This window comes from Periplaneta americana, chromosome 3 (assembly GCF_040183065.1).
Source record: "Periplaneta americana isolate PAMFEO1 chromosome 3, P.americana_PAMFEO1_priV1, whole genome shotgun sequence".
In the NCBI taxonomy this organism is placed as follows: domain Eukaryota; kingdom Metazoa; phylum Arthropoda; class Insecta; order Blattodea; family Blattidae; genus Periplaneta; species Periplaneta americana.
In genome coordinates this window covers 44,730,363-44,757,980 of record NC_091119.1, presented here as the reverse complement: position 1 = coordinate 44,757,980, position 27,618 = coordinate 44,730,363, and the positions used below count along the sequence as shown (strand labels likewise).

The window sequence follows — 27,618 nt, the reverse complement described above, 5'->3', positions numbered from 1 at the left end:
TAATTCTGATGTTGAACTTGGATTGTAAAGCAACAGAATGCATAGCAGCATGAGACCTCAACATTTAACGAAGAATAATCGGAGGGGAAAAAAAATAAACGTGTTACACACTCCTGTTTGCATAATTATTTAATAACAGATGAGTTTACTTTTTTGGAATCCTGCATAATATTCATATTACGTAAATAATACAATAGAATAGCTCACTTTGTTCAGAACCTAAAATATTAATATAAATTAACAATATTCTTCAAACTAGTCACGACTCTACACAGATCCACAGAATGCCCTTATGCGTTGTTTATGTGAACATATTGTGTATCATCTGTAGCGAGTGGCAGCAGGACAAGGCGTGGGTGATATCTACGTATACTCCTCGCTGTACTCAACTGAAATCTACTGCTTTGGTACGAACTTCCTAGCTCTGCTCATAACCGAGCATTCAGTTGGCCATGTGTGGGCAGATGTGCTGTGCACTGCCACTTCCACTCTACTTCCTCAAGTGTGGAAAGATGAAATATATGCACTGTATATAGGTTATACGTAAATAATGTATCTGCCTACATAATATAATCTGTTCTTCATATTTACTTAAATAAAAACTTGCAAAACTATATTCCATCAACACATTACTTACAACAGTTTTAATGAACTTTCCTTCCAAATAGGTAGGTATTTAACTGTAAGAATGGTAGTTACTGAAATGTAAGTATTCTCAAAAATATTCCACATATTATTAAATTGATGTATACCGGTAATTAGTGTGCTATTTATTTTCCCAGAAGAAAATTGACTTTACCTTTCAGTTTCTCTGCACAACATAAAAAACAGGCTATGTATCCATGTAACACAAAACGGGAGTGTAAAGACTGGAAAGTGTAGTCCTAAAAATTGACTATTGATTAATATGTAATAATAATAATAATAATAATAATAATAATAATAATAATAATAATAATAATAATAATAATAATAATTTCAAAGTCGTTCCTAAGAAAATGCAATGAGGAAGGTGAATTATCTTCCTTTGCTACAACAAGCACTATGTAAGCAGAGGAAGGTTGTTTTCTGAGTGATGGAAAGTCCTTCTTATCATCTGTATATTCCGGTAATAGAAATTTGTAATTCGTATTATCTCCCTTTGCTATTTATCGTACTGAAGGAAATATTTTAAAACTACAATTTATGTATGCGTTTATAATAAAAACGTTTTATGGTGATATATCACCTCATGTTTTATTATAAGGGTGTGAATAGTGGATGACAAGAAGAAAAGATATCTAAAGAATGAAAGCAACTGATATGAAATTCCTCCTAAAAGTAAGAAGCTGTTTAATAATGGATAAAATCAAAGATGATGATACAAAGAAAGTTATCTTTTCTATCATTAAAAGTAAATTAAGAATACAGAGGTCACTGGATAAATCATCTTAGCAGGATAGAAAACGAAAGGATTTGTATTTCTATATGTGAATTGGAAAAGATGACTTTACATTTTTATATTTTCAGTGATACAAAAAATAAAATTTCAGAACTTCCGTTGTATCCCATTAGCATTCTTCAGCAAACTACTATCTAATTGTTATCAACTGAACAACTTACTAAACAGAATATTAAAAACTATTAATTTCAATTGAAACTTGTAATTTACTAATCATTTTAACGATTAATCATTCTTGATCAAATTTGTAACACAGCACTGTGCATTGCTTGGCAACTGTAAGTTGTGACATGATAATATAAATATCATTGTTATTTTCTCTGAGAGTTCAACATTGGTGTTTACACAGCTGCCTCAATTATTGTACTCGTAGTACTAATTTCTATCCCACTTTCATGTTCCGGTAGCTTAAATATTTTTATGTACTTAGGACAGTGGTGGCTCGTGAACTTGTGGATTGGGAGAGCTGCATTAGATTTTGGTACATACAAATTTCACTTCTTGATACCATTACTAATAAGTATAGGACAAAAATAAATGCACTATATATCGAAAAACCAAAACTTCCTGACTTAGTTGGGAGATGTCAGTGGCATCATTTGCTAATTGCTAAAAAAAACTAATATCATCGATTTCAGTCTGAATTTCAGATCGGCAGATACTCAACTTGCAATCTACCAGTGCATTCTGAATTGTCTTAGAATTACCTTTCAACAGTAGTATGTTCCAAATGATTTTTGAGAGGCTCATTTAGATTACTCGCGAACTGTAGCAACCCACGAAATACACCAGGGTTCTTCGAATCGTTTTTTCATCATGTCCCCTAAGGGGAAGTTCATATTGGCCACAAAATTTGATACAATCAATTTTTTTTTTAAATAATTTCAGGATTTTTTCTCACTTCTTGATTATGTTTGAGAATGTTTGTTCTGCTCATTTCACTTCATTGCACAGTAATATTAGTTTTGCGTAACATAGCCAATGGAACAACATTTTTCAGGTGAGACTGCGAAGATTCGTGCATTTTGCTTTTTAGGGGCAAATGTCCTAAATCTGTCACACCACTCCTATACTAGAGGCAGAAGAAATCGGCGGGTCTGGCAAACCCCTACTTCTCTACCCCGACTCCTACACCCCTCAGAATCTGCTTGGTGTATGGCCCTGTCCCAAATAACTTTCTCCTCCATTGATACTTTTTCACTACAGGAAAACTAAGAAAATAAATAAAATAATAACGTGGTTTGTAGTAATTACAAATAGGGCCTACGTTCTTTACCGAATATTATCATTATAATATTTTACAAGTTAAGCCATTTCACAAATGTAATAAAGTGTAATGTAAATCTAATATAAATCAAATATTTATCATTACATAAATACTTTTTATATATGTATTTTCAGAATGTTGTGTTGAAATAGTAAATACTAAATAATGTTTATGCAGTATACTTACCAACTTTATAAATCACGATAAAATTAAACATTGGAATACAAAATATTAATGTATGTTTACTGTTTGTGAATATGTATATTATTATAACATGAACGAGTTTCGTAATGAAAGCACACTTATGAATGGCTTAGCTTAATTAAATAAGTAACATAATAAGTATGACACAAAAAATCGTTTCATAAATTGGGCACTCATCACGATTCTGATTCTATGCGGTGAGTTTCATTTAGTCTTATTTATGCGTCTGTATTATTGAAGTCCATCAACAATTCTATACAAGAAGTGTTGAAATAGTATATATTCAATGAAAAAAGTCGATAAAATAGTCGCCAGTCACAGTTATATCTACTCAAGTTAATGTATTATTTACAAGCTATTAAGTATTATTTCATTTTATGATCCCAATAATATTATATTCCCAAACGTAATATATTTTACCTAATTATAACTAACAGTGGAGCTCCTAAAAATTTAGCAAGAACATGTAGTAGACTACAATATAATACTCCATTTGACAGAGATATAATTAGCATATCAAGTAAGAAATTTACCTTATTCCGTGAACAATTTCTAAAAAAATTGAATTAACTAAATAATGGCCTTCAACAATCTAAATAATGAAACAATTTTTCATTGTTAATGTCTTAAATAAGCAACTTAATATAGCATAAAATAAAATGTTACAATATCCATAAAAAATATTATTAATTTAAATGTAAAATTCCATATTACCTACATTTGTCCGTGTATTCTTTAAATAAATATATGTAAAATTAGGCTCCATAGGATGATAGTTTTACTGCTATTCGTCTCCCTTTTGCATAAACTCTCTGGACCGATCGTAAAGAAGCGCCACTGGCCTTTAACAGTGACTCTCTGCATTAATGATAGGACATTTTTAATGTCCTCACAGTTCTTTCAAGAAACAGTGAAGTTGATAAACACCACCTTTAGTTAAGGCTTCTGATATCAGGGCCCGATTGAGACATGATAGCGATTACAGTACTTGGATGATTAGTAGCTGTTTAAAAATACTGTTTATTATAAGATATATTGTATTTACGAACAAACTGTAGCACAGTAGCATCACAGACAAGCACTTGTCAATAACTAACATTCGAACGGAGCGACAGAAAGGTTTCTTTGTTCAGGTCATAAACCGCTAGGGAAAGTGTAGAGTGAGTTGTTTCCGTACCAAACCAAAAACCCGCCTATTGAGTCTGCCTGTACTATGGTCCATGCAGCATCACCACCGAAGATGAGGCTAGGAAAACAAAATACAGATTTTTTTTTTTTTTGTTCACATCCACGTAACCACAAATGTTTAGTGTAAATTTCATTGTTATACTTCCTTACATATATGTACTATTTCGGCTGGATGAAGCTTGAGTAAGATTTAAGTCGGGTAACGGACGACCCTTTAATTTCACTTCATTACATCAATCTTCTCCGCAAGGGAAAGTTGAGAAAAATAAAATGAATATTCTGTAATTCACACACACTCATGCTTGCAAATTTGCACCAGTTAAGTTACGGTACTGAGACATCACACCAAAGCAACACTCAGATATACTGATGGTCAACAATTTTCTAAAACTGGAAAATAAGTCTTTTTCGTATTTTACGTCCTATATCAAAAGGATTCTACTCGTGCAATCATTTTGAGTTAAGGCAAATATTAGGTTCTGCTGGAGGCTGGTTATATACGTAATAATAAGGCAAAAGAGAATATTAATTTCGTTACATTAACTCGATAAGATTCTACAACAATAAGTATGTGAAAAGAAAATAAAAATGTTTTCATTAAGTTTCAAGGGAATAGAGAATCCATTTGACGCAGCATTACAATAGCGGTGTGGGAGGGGAAGAAAGGTCTTCCCTTGTGGCCTGGCTCTGCAAGCCACTGCAGCGAAATATGGGTTTTAAACAGCGGCAGTTTCCCTCTGCTTCCCTTCACCTCTCTACCCCTCGACCCTCAAGACACACTCTCTTAAGAGCTGTCCCAACCTGCAGATCCCAGGACGACTTTGAATGCAGTGTCAATTCCAATACAGTCGACGCGCAAAAAGATTATGCATAAGATAATAGTACATATTCCCGGCCAGATGAAATATAAAGCAATTTACCAATAAAAGCTGTAACAATTCTTCTAAAAATTAAAATAAATATTATTTTTATTTTCCTGTCAAAGCAGGGAGTGCTGCAGCTCCGCAGCTCTTATGGACGAGCCGGCCCTGACTTAGGAGCTCCCACAGGGAGGTTCAATAGAGGCAATCATTCCTACTGAGAAATCAGACTTCTTTACTTTTTAATACTAGTATATTATTATAGTTTTTTAAAACATATTATGGACGACTATGTAGGCCTACTGTATATTTTCCATATGCGTTGATTTCGTTACAATATATTGGGTGAGAGATAATCAGCACAGATTCTTGTTACTCTTAAAAGTTAACACCATATCACTTTTGTTGACGTCGTACAAAATTTTGTCCAATATTCTTTTGAGAAAATTAACTCCATATGTAGATGAAATTATTGGGGATCATCAGTGTGGTTTTAGGCGTAATAGATCGACTATTGATCAGATTTTTTGTATTCGACAGATATTGGAGAAAAAATGGGAGTATAAGAGTACAGTACATCAGTTACCAGTATTCATTGATTTCAAAAAGGGATATGATTCAGTTAAGAGAGAACTTTTATGTAATATTCTTATTGAATTTGGAATTCCCAAGAAACTAGTTCGATTAATTAAAACGTGTCTCATTGAAACGTACAACAGAGTCTGTATAGGCCAGTTTCTGTCAGATGCTTTTCCATTTCACTGCAGGCTAAAGCAAGGAGATGCACTATCACCTTTACTTTTTAACTTCGCTCTAGAATATGCCATTAGGAAAGTTCAGGATAAGAAAGAGGGTTTGAAACTGAATGGGTTGCATCAGCTCCTTGTTTATGATGATGACATGACTATGTTAGGAGAAAATTCACAAACTATTAGGGAAAACGTCCCACGCCGTGGCATCGTGGTCTAAGGCATCCTGCTTAGGACTTGCATTACGGAATGCGCGTTGCTTCGAGCCCTCATGGGGGAAGAAATTTTCTCATGAAATTTCGGCCAGTGTATGGGACTGATACCTACCCTGCATCGTGATGTACTTGGGAAGCTATGATAGGTAGCAAAATCCGGTTGCGAATGCCAGCTATAACGGCTGGGGGGGGATCATCGTGCTAACCACATGATACCTCCATTTTGGTTGGATAATCGTTGACCTCTGCTTCGGCATGCGGCGTGAGGCCAGCAGCTGGCTGGTCGGTCTAGGCCCTTCACAGGCTTTAGCGCTATAGATTATTATTATTATTTATTATTATTATTATTATTATTATTATTATTATTATTATTATTATTATTATTAGGGAAAACACAGGATTTTATTTGAAGCAAGTAAAGAGATAGATTTGGAAGTAAATCCAGAAAAGACAAAGTATATGATTATGTCTCGTGACTAGAATATTGTACGAAATGGAAATATAAAAATTGGAAATTTATCCTTTGAAGAAGTGGAAAAATTCAAATATCTTGGAGCAACAGTAACAAATATAAATGATACTCGGGAGGAAATTAAACGCAGAATAAACATGGGAAATGCTTGTTATTATTTAGCTTTTATCATCCAGTCTGCTCTCAAAAAAGCTGAAAGTTAGAATTTATAAAACAGTTATATTATCGGTTCTTCTGTATGGTTGTGAAACTTGGACTCTCACTTTGAGAGAGGAACGGAGGTTAAGTGTGTTTGAGAATAAGGTGCTTAGGAAAATATTTGGGGCTAAGAGGGATGAAGTTGCAGGAGAATGGAGAAAGTTATATAAAACGCAGAACTGCATGCATTTTATTCTTCACCTGACATAATTAGGAACATTAAATCCAGACGTTTGAGATGGGCAGGGCATGTAGCATGTATCCAGAAATGCATATAGAGTGTTATAGTCTCGTCGCTCTAATTTCCGGCAGCCAATCGCGTTGCAGATCAGCTACATTTAAACGTGTGCGTCTTGTGATTCGCTGATGAAGATGTTATTCATTTCTTAAGGCTCGATAAATACTTAATATAATTGCCCGCCATTTTGGCTCTTTCGTTGGCGTTCGCAGAAAGCACACGAAGACGTTATTTGCTGCTCAATTATTTGCTGAATTACAGTGCGTTTGATTTATTATCATAGAAGCTACGATATGATAATGTTTAACGGCGTGGCAAATAGATTCCTCGTATGGTAGCTCGGCAACGAAAGAACAAAAATGGCGAACAATACTACCTATCTAGACTTTATAGAGCCTTCACTTCCTAAGACGTAAGCAAAGAGGAGGAGTCACGCCGGAAATAACAGCGTCGTGACTATTGTTGGGAGGCCGGAGGGAATAAGACCTTTGGGGAGGCTGAGACATAGATGGGAAGATAATATTAAAATGGATTTCAGGGAGACATTATATGATGGTAGAGACTGGATTAATCTTGCTCAGGAAAGGGACCGATGGCAGGTGGCAATGAACCTCCGGGTTCCTTAAAAGCCATAAGTAAGTAAATAAGTACCATTTAACATATTTTAGTAAAGTATATTTATCTTAGCTCAAATTATTTTCTCATTGCATGTATGGGTAAAATGTGGTGCCTCCTGAAAAAAAAGGGTCTGACACCTGAAAATTTTGGGGTTTTGTCTATGCCTGCTCTTAAAAAAAAAAAGTATTTATTTAAATAAATGGCAGGTATTGTGACAACAGTCATTAGCCTATAAGTCGGCCTCTAGCTTCCCAGTATCTGTAGGTTACAGTGGTTTTATGCAGTGCTGAACATCGCATCAAGCGGTTCCTATACATTTCTTCTCTCAGTCACACAGAGGGCACGATGATTGAGAGTATACTCCTATCCTGTGCAGGTCCTTCGCCAGGCAATCGTGTCCAGTACATAGCCTGAACTCCGCAATGGTTCTACTGCTTGGCCATTTATTTCATTCAAATGGAATAAGAAATTATAGGGAGAGTGGGAGAATATTGAAAGAGGAAAACGAAGTTTATTAATATGCTTAATAGTGTATTTTGTAGTTGAAAGTCCATTTACTTTTTTTAATTAGATTTTTGAGTACTACTTTTCTTTGTTGTGTATGCGATATTAGTATTGAAAAGAGAAAGGGTAGACAACTGCTGAAGTAATCACAAATGAGTATCAAGGTAGCAGGCATGTCATATTCTTGTCCTGATTGCCTATACACTTGAACAGGAAACAACATATTATAGTAATGTAATAAATAATAATGAATGCATCGAGCTGTATTCTTTATTTTTGCATTATGTTTACTGCAATATTAAAAGCTACTATATTTCGTTAATTTCGTGTTATATTAATGTTATTCCTTTCTATACAAAAGCTAATTTTTAAACTTAAAACATTTAATAACCGGTTCTATGAACTGCGACAAATTTAACAATGGATCAGGATGAATTGGTGCAAACCAACTGAATGACAGCATTGCCTATAATTTCTAAACTATAACATATTTTTATCAAACGAAGCAAACGGCAATTGACAGACATAGGATCAATGTATCCAACGTGACCTTGAGTTCCAGCAGATGGCATCGTTTAACGATATGTGGGAGAGGGTCATTTGAGCCATGAATTGGCAGGTTGCATGGAAGCCGAGGCAGTGTAACTTGAGAATGCGAAGCTATAGAACGTTCGCAGTGGTGCCAAACGATTCGTAACGAACCAGTCTATGATCTCAAAAGCAGTAATCAGCAGTCGAAAGTTAAATTGAAAAAATTCGTGAGAAAACTCACACTGTCGAGGCATATTGATATGCAGTGCAAATGGGAGTGGATGTACAAGCAACAAGTATAGCCTAATCGCAAAATCGTGGCATCAAAATGCGCGAGCTTCTTTCTGAGGCTTCTGCTGCGAACAGAGTGGGGTGTGTGCAGCAACAAGCAACTCCTCTCACAATAGGCAAGCAACTGTTCAAACATCGCCCCAGCAAGACTCTTGGGCGAGTCCATGTAAATGCCAATTTGTCTTTCGCGCAGGTGCCACGAGTTTGCAATCGGGCTCTAGCAAATGCTACAGCTGAACTGACATGTTTACTCTTCAAGCATACAAGATGGCTACTCCCAGGAGTCTCAGCACAACAAAAATATACTGGATTTTCAAGATACAGTATCTGGTAAAAAGAGATGTTGATTGTCACTGCTGATATTTACCTTGACAGCAATTCGATCAGCGATGTATTCACGAATAAGACTAGCATCTGTGTCTCCGATACAACCTACCCCGATTTTTTTTACTCTGACTGAGGGTTGTTCCCAACTCAAATTTGGGAATCAGGTACATCAATATTTTTTTTTCTCTTGTACAGGAGAGGGACCCGAAGGCTTACACTGTAGCCTGAGGCTTATTGTGCTTACCATTCCTATTTTGTGAATGATTGGGTAGCCGAATGGCTGTGCTCTTGTACAAGTACAACACTCTGCACAGTTAACTTAACCCGAACTATGGTATGGATGATGCTGATAAGTGAATTAATTATGGCAAAATGAGTCCGAGGTCCAACGTCGAAAGTTACCCAGTAATTCTGTTTCAATTGGAAAACCCCGGAAAAAAACTCCAACCAGGTAACTTGTCCTAACCAGGTTTTGAACTCGACTCCATTCCTTTTACTGCCAAATGTGCTGAATGTTACTCCACAGCAGTGGACTACATCAATATTTAAATTCTTTCTTTCTTTCCTCTTTTCTATTTGGCCATTGAGGGAGGGGTTTAACTCTAAACCCTCCGTCAGTAAGCCACTGTTGTGGGCGGGCGTGCGTGCACTGCTTGCGTGCGCCACTGCCTGCTGGATCGCGTCCTGTAGCTGCGTAAACTGCCTACTCAATCAAAGTTATTTTGCCGCTAGATGGGAGGCAGTGTCCACCGCTATTAATGTTATCAGTATATATATATATATATATATATATATATATATATATATATATATATATTGTTAAGGCAAGGGTCCATGTGACCTGGCACTTGACACCACCAAATAAATATCAGTATACGGCTTCGAGAATAGAATATCTTCTCAGGTATATGGAAAGTTACTACCTGCCGCCTAGCTTTTACTCGCACATAAGAGTTGATTGGGCAGGCAGTGTAAGCAGGCATAGGATATGTTCCAGCAGGCAGTGGTGTTTGCACAAGAACGTTTTCTTGTATGAAGGAGGGACCCGAAAGCCTTCACCGCAGCCTGAGGCTTATTGTGCTTACCACCCCTATTCTGTGAATGATTGGGTAGCCGAAAGACAGCATTATTGTTAGTGAAATCTTTATTACATTACTAGCCATACCAGTGCGCTCCGCTGCACCTGTTAGAAATAAATATAAAGTAATTACATAATTAAAATAGGACGTTTGATCCAGGGAACAACTTTTACAACAGCGCAAGATAATCTGCTTCGCTCATTACCCAATTTTTTTTTTGCATTGCATTTATTGCATATATATATTTTATGTATTTTAACACGATTCAATTGAGCATAGTTAAAATTTGAATTATAAAATAATGGATTGCTAAGCTAACGTACTATTACTGCATACTAAATCAATACACTCATGTTGTTCGTTAATTCTCTGAGATTAAAATGAGTGTACATAAATGTTATTTTAAGAAATACAGAAAACGAATGTACAAAATAGCCTATCAAATTTTCTGTGCATAAGAAGTTATTTTAATCTTACCTGTCCTCGATTTACTCAGACGTTACTGTAATAACATTATAGCATTATGTCCATCTAGAGAAACTACATTTTCCAATGGTGAAATAATAATTAATTATACAAATCGGTTAATTTAGCTTCTGATATTACTTCATACAAACACAGAAACATTCTCTGTAGGCTATGTTTAATAGCTTTCGATTGTTGATGTCCAAGGCCCCTGTTTCGATTGTTGTTGTACAAGGCCCCTTATAGACGAAGTCATTTGTTTTTTATTTCATTACATCGCCTTAGATGGCGTTGTTATTGTAATTTTGAAACTAATTTATCTCATTAAATATCAGTCCTATCAAAATTGTGTAAAGAATAAAACTTATCGGAAATCATTTTTAAAGAAACTTTTGTTATGTAACATTTTTCACAAAAATCAATAATAAGCGAGATATTTCGATTTATTTAATTCAGGCCCCCTTATAACCCCCCTTTTAAATCAAGTATTTTGAATACCATATAGCCTAAAACCTAAGTTACAACGAACTTAATTTATATTCCAATTTTTATATAAATCGGTTCAGCCATTACCGCGTGAAAAGGTAACAAACATACAGACAGACATACAAACAAAAATGTCAAAAATGCGATTTTCGGTTTCAGGGTGGTTAATTATATATGTTAGGACCAATTATTTTTGGAAAATCGAAAATTACCAGAAAAATTTCGGCTACAGATTTATTATTAGTATAGATATGTAACATGGATGAAAAGATGAAAAGAAGGATAAATTGCAGTCACCGTGGAAAAAAGAACGACATAGCCTTACCTATTCTTATTTAATTCCTAGGAGCGAATTGAATATTTTCTCCGAGGTAGGATATTAAAATTGTAATTGCCGATAAAAATACTGTGCATAATAATTTGCAGTTTTGGCTGACTCGGTAATGTGCGCTCGACTATATTAAATAAGAAATGAGAAGAGTTCTTGAGCACTGCATTAATAACATAATTATAAAATACGGTTATTATAAATTATGCACATGAAGGGGATAAATATGTTGTCTCTGACGGACAAATTACTACCTTTTCAGCAAGGGATAACAGATTCTCCAGGAAGGACGATCCCAGGAATCCCCCCTGTCATTTTGCACCCTGTTTAATTATATTTAAATTGCCGTTATACTATTTTATGCGGCGCAGATTCCATTTTCCTAAATTACTGTAACATACATAATTCCATAATAAAGATAGTAGGCCAGTACAAAACATATGATTATGGAAACGATTACAGATTTAGCGCTGAAGAACGTGGATCAAAGCAGGAGAATAATAAAATTATACAGTATCGGTATATACAGTACAGTACGTACTGTATATTTTTATTTCTGTAAAATCTTTCATGTGCACTGTTGTCATTGATCATAATATATACCTTTTAATACTGGGACTAAAACTTAAATATTGGGTTCATTTCATGTGGTTGCTGAAATTAATATCCTCGTTTTATCACACGTTTAAATTTAAAATACATAAAAAAAAAACATAAACGAAGGTGGATTTATTTATATTCGTCCTTGCTGGGCACGGTATGAGCCAGCTAAGACAGTCCCCAAAATAAAGACATGAAGCTGATCGTCAGCTATGACCACAGTTATTCTGTAATGCAACAGTGCAATCAAAAAGTCTATTCAGTCCATAGATCGTCAAAGGTTCGCCCTTTCGAATGCATCAGGTGAGTCCGCGTGAGTCGATTGACACGTGGTCGGATTGGTCCAGCCCACCAACCAGCTGTGATGTGATTACAGTAAACTCGACACTGCTTCGCAGCGTACGCGTGAGAACACACGTCCACAAAAGCACATCTGAGTGATATTTTTGGCAATTCTAAAGCGCATTTGAGACGCAAAACATGTCTTCTAACGGAATAGTATCCTCAAAGCAAAGCCGAAGGATTGAAGAAATCAATGGTGTTTACAAAGAAAACCTCGTGAAGGAATTTGCAGATTATTTCCAAAACATCGGTGAGAAGCATGAAATAAATCCTAAATCAGGTAATTTATTCTATGATAAATTGTACGCTATTTTATATGCATTTATATTGTATGAATTGACTTGGATACGGTGTATATTAATTGTTTATTTACATAATTTACAATATTTAGTTAAATATTCATGCACTGTTTGTCGGACGTACACGTCACTTAACGTCACCATCGTACGATGTGACGTAACTTGTCTTTGTGTACGAAGTACACGTGTTTTTGTCATGCATATGAGCAACGGTACATTGCGCATCATGCGATGCTTACAATGTTGCCCCCTGTTTTGAATTTGTAGTACTAACTGTTACATGGAATGTGAGGAATGTTGTTGATATGAAGTGATTTAAACAATCTGTAATTTTCCTCTATATTTGCCGGCCGGCTGATGGACTGTGAAATAAACATGGGTTGTGGTTGTAGATAATTGGACATGCTTAATGGCTTGGAGGTTGGTTTTGTTGCATGATCAATACTGGAAATATTCTACGTTGGCACATTCATGTGCATTTGTTTTTGCGCATATGGTATTTAATAGTTGGGGTTGGGAATTAAATTGTGGTAATTTTTAAGATAATAAACGATTAGCTGTTCGATAAAGTAAATTATTTATTACTTATGAAGTAATGAGGTTTGTTGTGTTGTCATTGTACATGTAGTAGAAACAGCTGTAATTGCCTGTTTGCATTAGTTTTGTTTAAAAATATGAATGTAAACATATTTTAGAAGATACTAGGTTATGTTTCTGAGCGAATAAAATAAATTTGAACCGTTGTAATTTGCTTGTGCAAGATTCTATCACTCGTTCATATATTTTTCGTAAGAATTTCAAATTCTCATGTTATATTTAATCTGGACTAGCAAATCTTCCACTGACATTTTCAGAAATATTGTGTAAGATAATATTGTGTGAGATAAAATCATTATAAATAGTATATGCGGTATAATACTGTAGTTGTAACAATTTGAGGTTATAAGTGTGGTCTTTCTCTTTTTCTCGATTAATCGTAATTGCCGTTTACTTGTTTATCTGTCAGAATAACCCCAAAATGTGACAAATCGATGTGTATCCGCGTCTCATCATTTTTAATTATTTCAAGTTCCTCCAGAGCAGAGTTGTCTGTAATTGTTTAAATCGTTTTGTTGTTTTTTTTTTATTTACTGATAGGAATGATTCATGCTTCCGGATCTGAGAGTTGGTAATTTCACAGAAAGAATGGACCTAGTATTAGGACATGTGACCACACCCTTAGTTCATATCTAGAAAGCCCACAATAAGAAATAACTGGAACAGAAAATTTTTATCCCATGTTTCAGAGATCTGCTCGCACTGCTTTTTTTTTTAATTATACCACTGATTTGTTTCCATCTATAGTAATGAAAGAGGTGTTTTTTTATTTTAGTAAGTTATTTTACGACGCCTTATTAACATCTTAGGTTATTTAGCGTCTGAATGAGAGGAAGGTGATAATGTCGGTGAAATGAGTCCGGGGGTCACCAGGTAACTTGCCACGACTGGGAATCGAACCCGGGCCACCTGGTTTCGCGGCCAGACGCGCTAACCGTTACTCAGCTGGTGTGGACGAAATAGGTGTTACGTGTCACGAGAGACAAAGTTTCTGCAATTAAAACTACTGTAATTGTAAGCAGTCTGGGTCTACTGTTTATAATTATATTCAGACTAGAGGGGACTGAACAGGAAGCATGTAACATTTAATGACAGTGATTACGAGAAAGTGAAAGACAGCAACATAGGGCCAACTTTATTATAGGCCTACAACCATTTAAAATACGTATGCCATGAAGGTAGCGTAACAGTAGTACAGACCTAGGAACAAAATTTGGGCCACCTGAATTTTCCAAGTTCCAGTTATAACATACTGCGCAAGCTCAGTGCTTACTCAGAGAATTCGATGTTGATAATCCAAAGAGAGGGTTAATGAATAAAGGATACATTGTGAAATAATTTTTCCGAGTATTTTTTGTAATATCAGGGAAGTAGCCTACTTAATTTTCGCCACAGAAGTCTTTTGGGATGACTGAGACTTACTTTATCTGCAGTTTTTAGTTTTATAGATCAAGCATAATCATAAGTAATAATGTATTAACCTTGAAAGAATTACCACTCAGTATCTAATAGACGACATTTCTACTCACTATTATTATTTGTACGGTGTTATCACTATTAGGCTACTATTATTATTTGCAGCTGTTGGGAGATCGAAACTTGGATGGATGGATGAATGGGGTCGAGGAGGATGTGAAATGGTTGGGGATCAGGAATTGGTGGCAGGTCGCCAGGGATAGGGATATATTATAATGATGTACCGAAGTACCTATATTTCCGTGCAGAAATTCTGCGTCATCATACGATGAAAGATGAGTGGAACAGAGAAAAATTCTCTCCGGCACCGGGATTCGAACCTGGGTTTTCAACTCTACGTGCTGATGCTCTATCCACTAAGCCACTAAGCCACACCGGATTCCCATCCTGATGTCGGAATGAATCCTCTCAATTTAAGTTCCACCTCTTTGGTTCCCTCTAGTGGCCTACCCTCATGCACTGCGTCACATATTAGTATGACAATGATAGTGATGCCTGGAAATCAGTTTTGAGGGAGGCTGCGGCCCGCTTAGGGCTGTTAAGTCAATGATGATGATGATGATGATTTGCAGTATAACTATCTGAGAAGCAGTCCACCACTGTGGAGTAACGGTTAGCATACCTGACCATGAAACGAGCAGGCCCTGGTTCAAATCCTGGTTGGGATTTCCCAGGGGATTTCCCTCAACCCAATAAGAGCAAATGCTGGGTAACTTTCGGCATTGGACTCTGGACTTATTTCACTGGCATTATCACCTTCATCTCATTCAGACGATATAGAACCATAACAGTTGAAAAAGCGTCGTAAAATAATCAATTAAATAACAATTAAATTTTAAAAAATATCTGAGAAGCACTTTTTTTTATTTTCTCCAAATATGTAAAAAAGATGGGTAGAAGAAATCTGAAAATTTAAATTTAAATTTCCTCTTTATTAATTAGGTACTATAGTCGTGTCGCTGTTATTTCCCTTTGCTTACGTCTTAGGAAGTGACGACTCTATAAACTCTAGGTAGGTAGTATCGTTCGCCATTTTTGTTCTTTCGTTCCCGAGCTACCATACGAGGAATCTATTTGTTTCACCGTTAAACATTATCGTGCTGTAGCTCCTATGATAATAAATCAAACGCACTGTAATTGAGCAAATAATTGAGCGGCAAATAACGTCCTCGTGTGATTTCTGCGAACGCCAACAGAGACCCAAAATGGCGGGCGATTATATTAAGTATTTATCAAGCCACAGGAAATTCATTACATCATCAATAGCGAATGACAAGATGTACACGTTTAAATGTAGCTGACCTGCAACGTGATTGGCTGCCGGAAATAAGAGTGACAGGACTATAGTTTGAATTATTACACAATTCTCTACCTATAGCTATGAGAATCATTGGATCTGCAATTGTTTTATGTAAATTGGTTGTAAAAATAGGCCTAGACCTACTTTCTCTTTAAGGAAACTGTAGGATCTATCATGTTTGTTTGTCCACTACTTTTTTATTTTATCTCTCATAACTGCATAGGCCAGCGGTCATCAGAACACTGTATTCTCAGGCTAGCATCTCTTACCTGCGGACAAGACACTGCCCTAGTGTGCATTCGTGGCTGTTGGCGGGTATGCTGTCCCTCTATCCCTTGTGCATGACGGAGCTTATTTCCTTACCCTCCATGCACTCTACCCATTTCAGCGAGTGCTGATGACCACTGGTATAGGCATATATGCTGTGTTACAGCGTCACTCCCTTTCCCACACAATTTGTAGTAGGCTGCTGTTCATTTCAAATGGTGTTGGTTCTCTTGCAGGTACTTCTCCTCAGCAGTCTGCATGGAAGCCCCCAGTGAATACTCGTACAATGTCGAGAAAGCGTCCTAGAGAAGAAGACGACGACGATTGTGCCCCACCTTCACCAACTCAATCTTTGTTCAGACAAATGGTGAGTTATTGATGTAATTAGTAGTGTACTACAATGCTGGGTTCTGACATTCTTACACAGAGTGATTCATGGCGTTACATTTGCACTTACTTTTGGGTTAATTTTAGTACGTAATTAACTTCATGTGAACGTGGGTTCGATTCTCACTAATTGCAGTACTGTAATAATTCGAATCTTAAGAAATGTAATGGTAATTATGTGAGCTGTGAACAGTTGAAGACGTTTTACAGGCAACCAACCATCAACAGATTAGGCAGTGTTATCAAAAACAGGTCCAGAAAGATCACATTTTGAGAATGATTGCTTTTGGATATCCTTGGAGAGCAATGTTCTATAAACTGAAAGGATGCGGAAAAGTAGATGAAGGATGGAGAGACCAGTTCTAAAAACTTATCGCAGGGAAGATTTCTTATACAGGATGATTCACGAGGAAAGGTAAAAAATTTAGGGTACGATACTTAGGCCATTTTGAGTGAAAAAGTTCACATGAACATAGGTCCGTTTTCTAACAATGGCGGAACTAAATGCATTTTTTTGGTAAAACGTCTCGCCCCAATGTGAATCAGACGTTACCATATGCTACTTACGTGAGAACGTAAGACAAGGTCACTGATCGCAATGAATGACGTAACATTGGAATCTGCATTGTGAGCGATGTAGATAAGAGAAAGAAACCGGGTGGTGGGGCATTACAAATGTCCAATCGCCTGCCCTTGTCTGATGTAATAACACAGAACCCGCAGATAACACAAATACACTATCATTAATTGACAACAGTTCAGTCAGTTACCTACAGTATACAGTAGTTATACACGTACAGTTATCTGAAGTGTTAAGTTGTGTTTTTCAAGATGCCTTATAAATTTTCGACTACAGAATATGCCGATATTGTGTACGTTTATGGTTTGTGCGATGGAAGTTCCTTGTGTGCCATCGCTGAATATGAACGATGCTTTCCGAACAGAAGGGTACCATATCGAAGAGTACTTACTGTCTATGGGATTGGATGAAAGACTTCGTATAGCAAAGGAAGGGGGAAACGAGAGAGGCGCTAATCGATCATATTTTGGATGTGGCATAAAGAACAGCCACGTGCGACTCCGAGCAACGAGCGCGATTCACTCCCGAGCGCAACATGCATTGAAGCAGAAGGAGGTACCTTTGAAAATGTGCAAAAACATCGACCCCTGACGTCTAGAATTTTAGGTAGGATGCATACGTGAATATAAACTTTAAATTTGCCCATTATCTGTCTCTAAATGCGAGTTAGTACAATGGAATCCCAGAAGTTTTTGTGAAATCAAAGAGCCATATCTCCGTAACTACTCGAAAACGGACCTATAATCATATGAACTTTTTGACTCAGAATGACTTCAGAATTCACATCCTAAATTTTTTACCTTTCCGTGAATCACCCTGTATATGGGAGGAAAGAAATGTCTCATTTGCAGTAATGAAAATATGCGAATCCACAGAAACTTAAAATTCTTCATTAACAACAACAATGCAGGAATTGAAATCACAATAGTAATCAACTTTGTCTAGGCCTATAAGAATATGAATATCAGCATTTGGGCCAAAATTATTGAGAGAAATTTCTGTATTCTTAGATTCATAATATAATATGACAATTAAGGGACAAGGCATGAACAATTACATCCTCTTTGTTCTCTTGAATGAAGCAGAGATAATCTTTCCTAACATGGAAGGAACGAAATACAGTAAAATCCCTCATAACCGGTACCCAAATAACCGGCAATCCAAAACAACGGCACTTTTGGCTGGTCAAAAAAAAAAGTTTAAATCTGCCATGTTGCCACAATCTGGGCCATCAGTTTTGCCACATTAAGAACTTTGCACGAACTTTCATATTTTCAGTGAATATTTGTGTTAGGCCTATGTGATATGTTTTAATAAAAAAATCCATACAGTGTTTATGTTTATTTGATTATGTTCGGGCTGTCAGTGTTGTCACATTAGGAAGTTCGCATCAATTTTCGTTTTCAGAGAATATTCGAACCTAAAATCAGTCTACCATTAATTTGTGTTATAGGCCTATGATGTGTTTAATTAATAAAATCCACATAGTTTTTACGTTTATTTAGTTATGTTCGGGCTGTCACTGTTGCCACATTAGGAAGTTCACCCGAATTTTCGTTTTCAGAGAATATTCGAACCTAAAATTAGTGTATTATTTGTGTTGTGTAATTTGTTTTAATAAGGAAAATACACACAATTTTTGTTTATTCAGTTATGAGTAAGTGATAGAGAAATAAGCTTCACATGGCTGGAGTTTCAACATTTGGCATCATGAAATACGAACTTTTTTTTGTATGTACCGGTATTTATTCAATTATCTGGCAAAATCTCATGTCCGGAACTAGCCTGGTCCCTTTGGTGCCGGATAAGAGAGATTCTACTGTATATTAAGATTTTACAAATTTCAAATGAAGAGAAAAATGTTGAGTAAATCATTAAAAGACTAGATTAAATAATGAATGAAGTCGGAAATAGAACAGAGGTCAAAAGACTCTGTTAATTTGACCAAAAATCTGAAATGGAAATGGTTTGGACATTGTGAAGTAGGCTTGTTAAATATGCGACGATTGAATCAGAAATTATGGACTTTGAGATTAACTAGACTACATGGAATTCGACAGTAGACAAAAGGAATGTAGGAAGACAGAAACATGATGGGTTGACACACTGGAGAAAGGCAGAGGCAGCCATTGATCGAGCATAGTGAAAGTTCTTGAAGAATAAAAATATGATTATCCATAAATTGTACAGTAGAATCTCTATTATCCATGGTAATGAAAGGGATGGACTGATTGGTTAGTTGGAAAAATCGGATAAGCTGCATTATAAACCAGTTTCGTAAATGAAGCACATACTACCTAGGCTTGCAGTTTTGTAATTTCCTTCGTGTTCTTGTGTTTAACATGCTAGGTATTGGATCAGAAGTTCACTAATTTATATCTGGTTGTCTTTGTGATTGTTGTCTGCAGAAAGATAGAACTAGTAGAGTTCTCTTGTTGTAGATTTATTTATTTTATAAACTTTATTTTGTTTTTTTTTTTATTATTATTTATTTATTTATTAAATTGCGCACAGTTGTACTGTAAATCTCGTATTGTGATGCGACATGAGCCACAGTTTTTCCTTTTCCAAATCTCTCAATTGTTTGTACTTTTCTTTTCGATACTTAGCACAACATGTTTTCTTCTGACAATCTTGAAAGACATTTTGCGTAGAATTTAAACAGTACGTCCAAAGGATAAGGACTGAATGGTACATGGATTTGCAATTGTGTGGAAGTTCTTGGGACTTTTCTTTGAAAGCAGGTAAGGGGAAAAACACCCACTCCCACAAGTAACTTTTTCTCTTGCTAGTGGCAAAAGCGTTTCTACTACTGTACATGTACTGCATAACGGTAATTTTTTTTAGTAGGTTATTTTACGACACTGTATCAACATCTTAGGTTATTTAGCGTCTGAATGAGATGAAGGTGATAATGCCAGTGAAATGAGTCTAGGGACCAGCACTGATAGTTACCCAGCATTTGCTCATATTGGGTTGAGGGAAACCCCCGGAAAAAACCTCAACCAAATGACTAGCCCCGACAGAGATTCGAACCCGGGCCACCTGGTTTCGCTGCCAGACTCGCTAACCATTACTCCACAGGTGTGGACTGTAACAGTAAAGGCTTGCAGTATCTCTCTATAGAAAAAATACTAATGATGTAGGCCTACAGGACTTCATATTTTGTTCTACAGCAAAAAAAGAAAAAGAAAGAAAGAAGGAGAGAAAGAGTCAGATAATCCACCAATTGGTTGATAGGGTGATGGATAATTGAGGTTCTACTGTATTTATTTTGTAAACTATCTTGCTTGAATACAGGAAATGTTTGTCAAATCTTGAAGTTTTTTATGTAGCATACTTTTTTTTTTCGAGTATGACAATGGTGATGGTGAATATGGTTTATGGGCATACTAAAAAAAGTGACTGTTTATTTTGACTATTGGTTAGTTTACGTACATTCTTACTGAAGAACTCAGTTCAGATATTTCAACTAATACCCTAAGTGCAATGAAAATAGCCAAGATGATTAATTTTTCCTTTCGTGCTTACACAATTATTTGTCTGCTGCTGTGTTGAAATTGGCTGGTTGCTATGAGGTTAATGAATGATGGTTAGGGTTGAGAACAGTAGTGGAACTGATGCTCTGATATGCGAGTTTGTTGCTCTTTGATGAACTAGGGCACACAATCAAATGAAGTGCTGACCTTCTGGAGGTCAGACATTGCGATGACATGCAATTGAGTCAATATTGTGCGACTCATTAAGTAGTAATAGTAGTAGTAGCTTTGAATATTGAGTGGTCACATTGATACTGACATTGCCATCATAGCAAGACGACATATTCCTTATGCTTTCTTTCTTCGTCATATTTCACCTCTTCCTTCCGTACCAATTTACAATGCAGTGCGATGTAGAAGAGGGAATATATTGACCAATACTAGAAAGACACATTATGGGCCTCCTTGTCCGTGTGACCACCATGACACAGGGCCACCTCTGAGACAACACAGGACAGCACATGACAAGGGACAAACACCCAGTCTCGTGAACAGAAGTTAAATCCCTTCCATTGCCTGTATTGGGAGTCGATCCACATACTTCTTGGTTGGGAAGTGCATATGCTAGCCAAGGTAGCTAAATATCTACTTGTATACCGGAAATATAGAAAATAAGACGATGTTAATAGTAGTAGTAGTAGTAGTAATAATAATAATAATAATAATAATAATAATAACACTAATAATAATAATAATAATAATAATAATAATAATAATAATAATAAACTCTTCTTCGTGTTGATGACCGCCATCTCCACATCGTTAGGGACCTTGTAAGCGAAAAAGTTTCTGCTCTGTCAAAATTGAATATCACCACTATTGATGCTATCAACTGGTCAGGTCGTAAAATTCGTAAACACTTAAGAAATGAAGCAGTCCACGCTTGGACAAACCATACCTTGCGTAGTAAAGGGGTTATTGTTTATAGTGATCTCCCCAAAGCTAACTCATGGGTAAGCAATCGAAAGGGCCTATCTTCCTCAGAATGGACCAGTGCTTTAAAAATATCAAGCAATATTATGGCGGTTCGCGTAATACTGGGCAGAACTCTAAGCACAACCCGCTTCCGTCATCCAGACTGTAGTGAGCTTGAAACACTTGGACACGTTCTTGGACAATGCCGTAACGGCGAGCTGCTGATCAATGCTAGACATCATCATGTATGACATGCTTTGGCAACATCGTTAAAAACTTTAAATTGGGAGATTCATGAGGAAGTACATTGTGTATCATCAGATGGTTCTTTCAGATGGTCAGACATTATTGCTATTAATGGACGCTTAAAATGGGGCTCTTGTTCTTGACCCTACTATCCGTTTCGAAAGGAACCTAAATCAAGCCACCGAAGTTGATATTGAGAAGAAGTCTATATATAAACCTTGTCTGCCGTATCTTTCTCAAAAGTACAATGTCTCTCTTAAATAATGGTCTGTCATTGGTTTGCTGTTTGGCAGTAGAGGTTCAATTACAAAATTCACATGAAATTATCTTAAGGAACTTCACATTCCTTTCGATTATGTAATGTCTATTCTTATAAATATTATCAAGGATTCTCTTCAAATATTACATCTTCATCTTTATTTCAATTAATCCACTTATATTATTTGCCTTCAACAATTAACTTTCTTTTTTCTTTAATATTTCAAATCACATTATACTGTAAATGTTTATTGTATTCAGGACTCTTGTGGTCACTCAAATTCTTTGAGCTGATGTCTTTAATGAATAAATAAAATAATAATAATACGACTATAGAGATTACAGAGATGACCATGGTTGTTATGAGAGTTGTGTTTGTGATATATGTATATTGTTGCAGTTGGAGATTTTTTTAAAGAAATATTCACTAAATTAATACTTATTACTACATATTAATGCATGGTGTCAGATGTGAATGAAAGTGAATCATCGTCATACTATATGACAAACGGATCTGAAACCCTGGAAAATATGTGAACGAAACTGCTTGATTTGCTTCCTTTTCTGCAACCATTTCTTCCCCTGAACTGTCCCCATCCAGAACCACCACCTCCTTCCTGAGCCTGACTATCTGTTTAGTTCACAAATTGAGATACTACTTAGTGATTGCCAATTTGCTAAATCTTCCACTTTTGATGTCACTTATGAATCCGTGGTGTGTGCATCTGTATGTAATATTAGTAAAATATATGTTCATTAGTAATAAAAAAAAACAATTATATTTTAAGAATTGCTCAGAATAAATGTGAGAATTTGAAGTTATGAAATGTGACAACACCTATTTCTTTGGTGTCCTTATCTTTTCCTTGGCAGGACCTTTAGACCTCTGTAGTGAGCTGAGTAAGGGTGGGGTATGAGTGGTGTGGAGTAGGTTTGCTAAGGACAGCTAAGTTATTTGGGTCAAGATTTCAGATCCGTTTGTCGTATAGTAACCTCTATGTCCTCCCTTTAATCCATCTTCCCCTTCTCCCCTCCCCTAATTTCCTTCCTTTTCAAGTATTAATCTTATAAAGAGTGCGTCAGAAAGAATGGATGGATTTAAAACTATCGATACTCAGCGAGGGGAGGGATGGAATGGACGGTACTGTGACTGTTATGTCAGCAAGAGAATGCAGTTTCAGTTGAGAACATGGAGTGGTCTTGTGTACGACATGCGTTCATCGCAGAGACATTTTTTAAAAAATGAAGAGTCTGTGACCGCCGCTCAGAACTCATTTCGAGATCGGACTTCACGCTAGGATTCCAACTTGGAATACAATTTTGCAGTGAGCGCATTCATTTCGTACTACAGGTTCAACATTAAAGAATAAATCACCTGGACGACCACGGAGCACGTATACACTTGCAAATGTGGAGACAGTAAGACAGTCAGTTGTCCGGACACCTCAACGATCAGCCTGCAAACATGCTATTGCACTGAGATTGTTCAATACTACGGTGAGATGCATTTTGCATCTAGACCTTAATTTTCACAATTTTTAAAGATGACAGCTGTGCAGCAATTTAATGCAGAAGATTGGAAGAACCGTGTTGATTATTGTTAGCGTATTATCGAACGTGACTCCTACCACCGTTCTGTTGACCAGTGACGAAGCCCATTTTCACCTCTCCTTCTGTGTCAATAAACAGAATTTCCGTTATTGGGCAGGAACCAATCCTAATGAATTGCACGAAAAATCTCTTCACAGTGAGAGAGTTACGGTTTGGTGTGCTGTAGCAGAATTTGGTGTTTGGGGGCCTTACTTTTTTTAGGATGACGACGGCCGTACAGTAATCATTACAGGTGCTTGATACGCTAAGAATTTTCCTGCAACCAAGTTTGAACAAGCTTACTGTTGATGATGAGGATATTTGATTTCAACATGTTGGGGCTACTCTTCTCACCGCGTGTCCAACAATAAATCTCCTACAAGAGCTCTTTCCAGGGCACATCTCGCATCGTGGCGACATTCCTTGGCCGCATGTTCGCCAGATCTCGCCCCCTGCGACTTCTTTCTCTGGGGCCATTTGAAAGCGGAAGTTTGTAAACATCGACCACATACACTGGACGAACTAAAGACGGAGATTCGCAAAGAAATCGCGGCAATCCCATCAGCTATGACTGTGAAAGTGATGGCGAACTTCAGAAAACACCTCGATACCTGTATCGAAAGCCAAGGACATCATATGGATGATGTATTTCATAAATAAACTGCGCGTATTGGTGAGTCCGTTGATAACAATAAATGTTTGATTTCATGAATCCTTACAATTTTCTTGCCCTGTGAAATCCATCCATTCTTTCTGACGCACCCTGTATTATGTACAGTCAATTCCGTTAATGCCGTCAAGTTTTGAAGTTGCGTTTACAGACGGTACTTCATTCCCCTTCCATTGCTATGCTAGTAAGTATGTATACAACAGCCACACAGACATTCCTACGAACAGTGGCACTCTAAAATGTTGTCATACTTCGCAAACTAGCTCAATAGTGTAGCTACTACTCTATCATGAACACCACTTCTGAAAACTGGAATACTCAAGTCTGGCGAGTCAAGCCACTTGTGCACAGTAGGGGTGGAGATAGGGAATATAATTTCGTTGTCAGTACGGCTAAGAACGAGATGGCATTAATGGAATCCAGTGTACCTACCTAGATTTGCTTTACCGACATCAGACATTTGCGAATTTTTGGCTACTGTGCAATGTTGAGACGAGGGGACAGGATGGAATTGTCAGAGGTGATTATGTAGGAAGTCATACATCTGTAAGTGGGTGTTCAAAGGAGCCACCGAACTGCACTCCTTGAAATAAAATAGAGTATCTTGCTGTATTTCCGCGTTCTTACATTATCATGGCAGACCTAATTTCGAACAAAATTAGTTTAGAATGTGTAATTGGTGTTTTGTATCTCCTGGGTTTAAAATGCGATCGTATAAGTGTAGAAACATATAAACGAAAAATATATAACCGAAATAAATTAACATGGAATGTATAGGAATTTTGCTGGGACTTCAGAAAAAGCTTATAAGTGTGAAAAAATGTATAAGAAGTTTTAAGTGTTCTGTTTTGAGCGTTAGAAATTCTGGCAACTTCTACTTACAACCCCTTCTCCCTGTTTTTCCAACCTTAACCTTTACGTGATAATAATCTACGTGATGTTTACTAACAAGGCTAAAAGTCTTTAATCTCAGCAAAATAACTGTTCTACTTTTATAGAGGAAATGTTCTAGACATATCTATCTAAATACTATAAGATGTAGCTCGATTACTAGATTGCCTGGCTTGGAATCTGTTCTGGAGGAAATTCTACTATCTTCAAGACTTTAGCTACTTTAAATGATCTGGGAGAGAAATGGGAGGAAAACTAGTTAAATATATAAGTTTTGTATTCCAAGCATATTGATGTAATGAGTTTACATAAGTGTAGTAATCACATAGTTAATTAAGGTGAAAGGTTATACTTTAAAGGCCTATTAATTGTTTACCTTACAGACATTGTCATTGCAAATAATATGCTTGTCCCCTAACAGTGGTTACAGATATGGGTTGGGTCAAAGTGCATGGTGATATGATTACACTTTACTCATCTTGCCCCTCCTCTGATTGACGATGTGGTGGGGCCAGAGATGTCTCAGCTATCACAGAGAATTGTTTCACTTATGCTGTGTGCAAGGGTTGTAGTAGTGGGTGTGATAGTTTGTCCAAGATAATGTCCCTGAAGATGCATAACTCTGTAGTCGAGTCCAGGAGACCTTGCAAGAGAGCAGCTTCAGTAAGATTGCTGGTAAGCTTTAGGGTATCATCACTATATGTACGTAGCTACTGTGTTATTCAGTTTAATGGGCACCTGGTCTTGCATGTGTCAATCTCGTGTAGTTTAACAGAAAAATGTGTTAACTATAAAAATCTCAACTGTGTGGTATTTATTTAGGAATTTATGCAGTTTTGTTAGGAACATTAAGATTTTTTTATAAATAATTTTATAGTCTTCTCTAATTGGATCTCGATAAATCAAGATGTTCGACAAGGTTATGACCTCTCACCCCTATTGTTTATTATATATATGAACCACATTCTCAACATCTGGAGGCAAAGCCATCATGCTGGAATACAACTTAACTGATACACTTGTCTCGATACTTTACTTTTTGCTGATGACCAAGTTGTTATTGCCAAATCAGAAGATGAGCAGTTTATAACTAACGGATAACCACTTCAAAATTGAACATAGAAATATCAACTGAAGAAAGTAAAGTGATGGCGTTTTTAGAAAAAGTTTCAATTCCATGCATAATTATTATAAATAATTCATTAGTAGAACGTGTGAATAGGGACCAATGGTGGACTTATGTGAGGGTGGCAATGAACCTCCAGGTTCCTTAAAAACCATAAATAAGTAAGAACGTGTGAATTCATTTAATTATTTAGGTTATAATTTATCATATATAAATGATAATGATACGATTAAAAATTTCTAAATTTGTAAAAATTACCGGAACTATTAACAGTGTATTCAAACAGTCCCAAGTACAGAGACATACAAGACTGAAGATATATAAAACCCTTGCAGAGCTAGTTCTAGTTTATGGCAGTGAGGCATAGATGATAAGAAAATGTGATGAGAGATGATTAACAACAGCCGAAATGTGTTTCATGCAAAGAACTGCAGGATGTTCATTACTTGACCACTGTTAGAATGAAGATATCCTCAAAGAACTTAAATTTGATCCTATCGTCTATTATCAACAGCAAAATAGGCTCCAATGGAAAGAGCATGTTAATATGATGAATTGTACCAGATGGCCTAAACAAATCTTATGTTCCAAAAGGACGAAGAAATTTAGGATAACCTAAAGAATGCTGGCACGAGACCATAATAGATTCACTGGGGTCTAATACATGACGGCTCATGATGATCATGATGATGATGATGATGATGACGACGACGACAAAGTACCGGTAGCATATCTGTTATGCTGCAAAGTAAATTATTTCGAGAACTTGATAGAAATCACTCTTTTATCATCCTTGATATTGAAAATTTCGGCATACCATCTAAACTACTTGGTAGACTTGTATTCAGTATTCTGAAATCATTTAATCAGGAAATATGCAGCGACGTGTTAGAATTTTTGCTCATACTGTATCAGTACTTTGAAGTTGTTAGACAAAAGTAATGCAATGCAGCATTTTTCTTCACGTTACAGTTTGTCTTGAATAATATATGTAGGCCGAATCTACTAAGAAATTCTTAGTTTAAAATATTATTATATATTAAAATAAAATAAAATAAAATAGTATGTTTTTAA

At 36.3% G+C, this 27,618-nt stretch overlaps 1 protein-coding gene across 3 annotated transcripts in view; it reads left to right on the top strand.

Moving 5' to 3' along the window:
- The first annotated feature begins 12,352 nt into the window (after positions 1–12,352).
- The window catches only part of Pcyt2 (Phosphocholine cytidylyltransferase 2), a 42,919-nt gene continuing 27,653 nt past the window's right edge, over positions 12,353–27,618 (top strand). The window contains exons 1-2 of one of the 3 annotated variants that reach the window (XM_069820404.1): positions 12,353–12,683; positions 16,579–16,709. In XM_069820404.1, coding sequence (XP_069676505.1) covers positions 12,542–12,683; positions 16,579–16,709 — 273 coding nt within the window. In that variant the 5' untranslated portion in view covers positions 12,353–12,541. Of the gene's footprint in view, positions 12,684–12,968; positions 13,123–16,578; positions 16,710–25,949; positions 26,094–27,618 lie in introns of those variants that run through there. The other 2 variants (XM_069820406.1, XM_069820407.1) reach the window with 2 other exon arrangements.